This window comes from Wasmannia auropunctata, unplaced genomic scaffold (genome assembly GCF_000956235.1).
Source record: "Wasmannia auropunctata unplaced genomic scaffold, wasmannia.A_1.0 LD335372.1, whole genome shotgun sequence".
Classification (NCBI taxonomy): domain Eukaryota; kingdom Metazoa; phylum Arthropoda; class Insecta; order Hymenoptera; family Formicidae; genus Wasmannia; species Wasmannia auropunctata.
In genome coordinates, this window is record NW_012027518.1 from 4,871 (window position 1) to 11,490 (window position 6,620).

The 6,620-nt window shown below is 33.1% G+C and overlaps 1 protein-coding gene across 1 annotated transcript in view; it reads right to left on the reverse strand.

The window, feature by feature from the left end:
- Positions 1-4,969: 4,969 nt before the first annotated feature.
- The window catches only part of LOC105457099 (calexcitin-2), a 14,477-nt gene continuing 12,826 nt past the window's right edge, over positions 4,970-6,620 (reverse strand). The window contains exons 5-6 of the mRNA XM_011701548.1: positions 5,445-5,542; positions 4,970-5,290 (exon numbers count right to left, since the gene is read on the reverse strand). Coding sequence (XP_011699850.1) covers positions 5,183-5,290; positions 5,445-5,542 — 206 coding nt within the window. The 3' untranslated portion in view covers positions 4,970-5,182. The remainder of the gene's footprint in view (positions 5,291-5,444; positions 5,543-6,620) is intronic.

Genomic DNA, 6,620 nt, shown 5'->3' on the forward strand with positions numbered 1-6,620 from the left:
CAAAAACAACAAATGTTTCAACTTGTATTAGGCCATTCTTAATGTTAAAATCGATGAAATTGATACAATAGAAAACGGTAAAATATAAATGTCAAGTGTTAAAAGTCATTAAATACCATCTAAACATAATATTCAGGCGCAAATCTTCGAAGAGCATCGTGAAGTATTAAACGGAACGTACAATCTTCCCAGATTTGAACCGAATTAAACAAAGGCGAATAATGTCATTGTTAAAGTCCGCATTCGTAACATTGTAGAAACTAGATTAAAATTTACAAAATGACTAAAAATCGAATAAATAACTAAAAGGCTAAAATATTATAAATAAAAATTCTAATACCTGAATCCTTTTGATTACAGATTTTATGTAAATTTGATTTTTTATTTGAGCAGTAAATATCTTATAGTTCAGACTCGTAGCCCATATTTATTTTATTAATTTCGTTTAGTCATCTTATTTTAGAAGATTTTTACGATTTCACGCGTGTAGAGCGAAAAATATATATTTTTTATGATTTGCAAGGTTACGTAAAGTATCGTAATCGTAAATGATTATAATAATAAAAACCTAACAAAATTCACAGAATTAAAAATACAAAAGGTAAAAATATAATCATTTACAAATACAAAAAGTAAGGCAGATGGGAATCAGCGCAGTTATTAGAACGCAAAGAAATATTTCAATGAAATATTGTGTCTCAATAACTGCGCTGATTTTCATCTGCCTTACTTTTTGTATTTGTAAATGATTATATATATATTTTTACGAATCACATTTTTTACGATTTATTATGCCCTTCTTAAGCCTCGTCTCAAATTTCACGATTGTTATTGGAGGTCATCATACGGGTTACATATATTTACTGTATATATGCTAATACAGTGTACCTATCCACTATATAAATATAACAGAATAAGGGGATGTATGGGGATATCTTTATTAAAAAAGAGACATGCACTTTTAATTTTTACACATAAAATATATATTTATGTATATGTATATACATAAATATAAGTATATTTATATATGTGTTTTTATATTTCTTGTTGATTTTTCACGTATAGACACATGTTATGATGTTTATATAATATATTTATATATGTATTTCTTTGTAGGAACAGTGTATTACGTATACATGTTTATTACAAGTTAACATGACATACTTCCAAAAAGAAATCATATACATTAAGCACAGTTTAGGATGCTTCAGCTTCTCTTCGAAATGTGTAAACTTTAATTCGTCATAAAATGCGGATTATAATTTGTAGAATTAACAAAATTATCAGATGGATCGTAAAATTATCGAATTGAGATTGGAATATAGAAAACCGGCAATCCATAATTTGTGCTAAAAAAAAAAGTTGTTGATAAAAATTGCTCTAAGACATCAAATAAGCTGTAGCTTTTTTAATAAATAATAACAGCCAAAAATTTTGTGTGGTAGAAACTCGCCAGCGTATATAATTACCTCATCGTCGCAAATGATGATTAAACAGAACTGTCGAAGGTGAAATAATGCAAAAAACGCTTTATATATAATTACGAGCAAAAGGTGCGCGCGTTATGGATTATCGTTTCATTTAAAAAGTTAAACGAGTCGCCTTAATCCGTGTCTGGACGTTTTCAATTGACAGCGTCTGCGACTCATTACACTCATATATTTCCTTCCAGTTCTTTATAGCCGCGTCGTATATTGTTTGTTCAATTAATGATTGTTACGTGACTTATGGCGGACAGAGAAGAATTCTGTGACTATTATTTCCCGGATACATCCATATTTTCTCCACCAGACACAGAAAGTACTCGGCATTTATATGATTCAACATTATTTACACTCAGTAGAATCGAACATACTGGCTGTTTTGATATTATTTACGTTGTGTTTTGTTTCTCTACGGGCGGCAGTGATCGATTAAATTATAAGCGAATCTAAGGAATACAATTTTTCCAGCGCTTCGTCCAGCCGCACGAAATGTTTTCTGCCAATGATGGAAATTCAACATCGCAAATACGTATACGTACAGCGGCAGACAAAAGAAAGTTTAAAATCAGTATATGAATATTAGTAACTTTAGGACTAAATCGTTTTTTGTGATGTTGGTTACACTAAACTACTCCGCGGCATCTTGTCACTTCAAACGACGTAGGACTTCTTTCGTTTATTTCACTTTTCTTGCATTAACAATCTATTTTGTTCGAAATTTCCGGCGGACAAAAGTAAGTTTAAAATACATATTTTATAATAAACTACTAAAAATTTGTTGATTTTTCTCTTTTCGCACATGTTTTGTTCCTTCTTGTGCATTTTTAATATCTTAATTATCTACATAGATAAATGGAAATAATACAAGAAAGTCCGTCGATGTTAGACAGATGACAGTTAAGGATAGAAAAAATGGCTTAAAATTTTAAAAAATTTCAAAAAGATATGAAATTTCCATGATGGAAGCGAAGAAAATTTGTGACAAATACGACAAATATGGTACTGCAAATGATTTAGTAAAATGTGGCAAATCAAGAAAGACATCGATGAGAAATGACAGAATGATAATTCGAAAAGTTAAAAAGAATTCCGCCATATCAACTCGAGCCATCAAAGAAAATTTAAATTTTGTTTGTATACACGAAAGAACGATGAAAATTAAGCTCAAGAGATTAAGTGAAAATAAATTAAAAAATTACATAGCAAAAAAAGAAACCTTTTATTAACGCTAAAAATAAAAAAAAACGTCTACTATTTATTAAACAATACATATTACTAAGCCCTTATCATTTTAGGAATTATATGGTCTGACGAATCTATACATTTGAGATAACGAACAAAAGGAAACGGAAAAGCCAAGGCTTTACTGTTTAGTAAATAGTAGACGTTTTTTTTTATTTTTATCAATACTCATATACACGCCGGGTACTGACGTACTTTAAACTTCCTTTTGTCCACCATTGTATATATACGCAAATTAGATTATCCTTTCCGCAAGCGATTCGATTGCTCTTACAATACGATACACACCCATCGTTACGCGACACACAATCATTAATCCCCCGAAGAACACCTATACCATTAATTTTACAACACGCTTGACGCGAACATGTATAGGTATAGCCGTACAATATATGGCAATACAAACACAATGATTTCTTGGTTACACAACACAATTTCCGTTACAAATTTATAACACAATGGGACCGGCGATTGACGGTTAAGCGCGGTCAATTATATGGCGTCTGCAGTTGATCAAACAACGGTCGTCAAATATCATTCGACAGATCATCGGAACAACAAAAAGAGATTTTCACAGCTGTTTTCACGATTGATTTGATCAACCGATAAACGGACGAATCGCAAATGTAACGCAATCAAAAACACCTCGATCGCCGTCCGCCTTTATACTTGCGTGTTCGCGTATCGAAACAGCGTAATCACTCTTATAATTCGCAAGGACATTTATTTACACACTATACGAAGCATAATTAGCTTCCTGGCGACGATGGATCGATATCGCGCCGTAAAGATATATAAGGTATACTTAATTCTAGCACGCGTTCATTACGAAATATTTAGCATGCGGAAAGTTTTGCAATCGAAGAAACTGACGGAAATTCATTAAATAGGTTTTTCGGACTTCGGTCACATCTCGCGAACGTTGAAAGCGCAAGTCAAAGCCGGAGAATTTTGAAATTGACAGTATCTGGGAGACGGTTGCAAATATTGTCGAGGAAATAACAGATTGCATGGGACAGCGTGGAAAGAAAGAGCTAACCAATTAAATTCGTTCAGGGATTGGAAGCAACTCGTTACTTGTAACGCCGTTACCATTACAATTACACTTTTGGTAACGCAGTTACATTTTTTCGGTAACGGTAACGAATTATAAGTTACTTTTATCGTCACTTTTTGTATTTTAAACTTTTTGCATTTTGACAAAAATTTTCGTATGTATACAATATTCAATCTTCAGTCTTTAGCTAGTATTCACATAGTTTACTCTTATTTTAAGACTGTTTTTAATAACGCTTAAATATATTAATGGGGTAACGAATGGATGTGCGAGCACGTTGATTCATAATCGGTTGTCTCGAGTTTGATCCTTCACTTCATATACGAGCTGAGCAGAAATAAAAAGCGATTGCCCCTAATAAAATAAAATGAAAGAGGCTTGTAGACGTCCTATGCTCCACATAAGGAGATAAAAGATTTAAAACAATAATAATAATAATTAATATGGCTCTGTGATTGGTTTATGACATCTTAAGAATGCCGCAAATCAATTAATATCAATCACAAATTAAATTGACAAGTAATTTAATAAGATATTTATGTTACAAGCATCTTAAAATACTTTGAAAAATTTATTGTGAAAAATACCAGCTGAATTGCGTTTCAAAATCGAAAATTTAATTGGCGCGTAGTTTGTAGAATTGAATATGTATGTATATAAATTCATTTTGAAGTATTAAGCACAAAGCTCATATCAAAAAATTTCCTTTTCCTAGTTGTATTTTTATATATCGGTCTAACATCATTGTTGCTTTCATTAATATTAAAACAAAAAATTGCATTTAAAATTACTTGGACTGATCTAGTATTGTTTCAGCATTAAAAAAGTAACGGAAAAGTAACAAATCGTTATTTTTTAAATAACGATAACGAGTTATTTTTAAAAATTAGTAACTAGTGACGTTAACTAGTTATTTTTAAAAAGTATAACTTTCCATTCCCTGAATTTGTTTGATGTTTGTTACGTACCGCAAACTTTCCTTTGTTGAGTGCACAAATCACGATAGCGAATGCAAAATATTCTTGGTAAATAAAAATATAGGTTACAAATTATTAATTTTACACGAAGAAATATCGCTATTCGGCCGAAATTACTTTAGTAAATGGAATTCGAACACGTTGTAACTGCGCAGCGATAGTGATATCGGTAGTAAAGAGCAGAAAGGGTGTAATGCAAAGTTCTCTCGATCGTTTAATTATAATTATATTCATCGTCTTGATATAATTACACAGGAGAGCAGTAAACGAAATAGAATTTTGACTATTAGATTACAGGGTTTGCGTCTATTTTCATTAGCGAGCCGTAACGTTTAGCGTTAAATAATAATAACAATCTGTCGTAAAATATACATGTGTGTATGTATATGCGCGCGCCTTAAAATCTCACAGGGTGACGGAGTTTAGAAAGAGGTCTTTCCGAATATAAAGTTTCCAGGTACGCTCGGGTCGTCGGAGCAGAAATATTGCTTCCACAAATCGGCAAATTTCTCGCGAGTCACCTCCTTACCCTGCAAAGAGAGAGAGAACAAACAGTTTCGTGAGACCTCCGGCACTCCGCCGAGCTGCAACTCCGTCGTCGTCGCGCTCTATTTCCTTCTCTTTCTCTATGTTGTCTTTTTTTTCTTTATCGTTATCTCTCTTCTCCGCTTGATTGATACTCACCACCCCCAGTTTCTTGAACGCCTCGCGCGCCTCGGTCTCCTCGACGCCGTGACTGCCGCACACCTTGCTGAATTCAGTCTCGTCGATCGATCCATCACCTGATGACAGAGACCGCACTCGAATTTGAACTCGAAACCTCGCTATCTCTCCTCCCCTCCCCCCGGGCGCGTTTCATGTACTTAAACTAACTTTTATGTACGCAAGGTACTCTGCAAAGATAAATTGCTGAGAAAATTTTGAGTCGCGCGGCGAGACGAGATGATGGTGTATTATTAGGAATTAGTACGAATGGATGCGGGATAATAAATGGGGACGCTTAATTGGTATTTATAAATTCATTAACCCTCACCCCCGGCCGAGAAACTGTCATTCATTTTTTAACCCCGTGATCAGTTCATCATTTTTCATAGCGTTCCAAAAATAGATACGTCATATGAAATCAAGGGAACAAGAAACAGATTGGTAAAATATAAAAAAAACATCAAAATATAATAGATATCTAAATTCAGATTGTTTAAAAGCGTTTCGTATATATTTGACCAAGGCAAAGAGTTTTCGAAGTTCTCTGCAAAGGTAAGGATGGGGAATTTAGCGTATATACATAGGTATGCATAAAGCTGTAATCACACTAGCAATTGAGATCGAGATTGGATTGAATTTGACCAATCAAAGTAAAATTTACTAAACTTGATATTATGGGGTAACTCTGGTATATATGCCGCTCGAGAACGCGATTTACGCTGCAGAAGTCAGAAAAAATAGAAGAAATGAAAGCAATTTTCTCGCAACCACTCTGTTACATGCCTTTATGTTATATTAGTATCGTGTGTGATTTCAGTTTTTTACTATTAATATTTATAAAATTATTGTAAGTTAAATCGATTTGTCACTGTAAAAAGTAACGCAAACATAAGTTATAATCTATCCAACTCGCTAAAAATGCTGTATATTCCAAACAGATGGGATATACGAAATAATAAACTAAACGAAGAATACAAAAGTCAAGCACTTGTATTTTGCTATACTCCATCCGTTATTATTACTCTAAACTTATGTACCACGAAATAACCACGAAGCCTCTTTTACATTTCCTGCAATAATTATTTTACGTATAGATTATAACTTATGTTTGCGTTACTTTTTACAGTGACAAATCAGATCGGAAGAGCACACGTC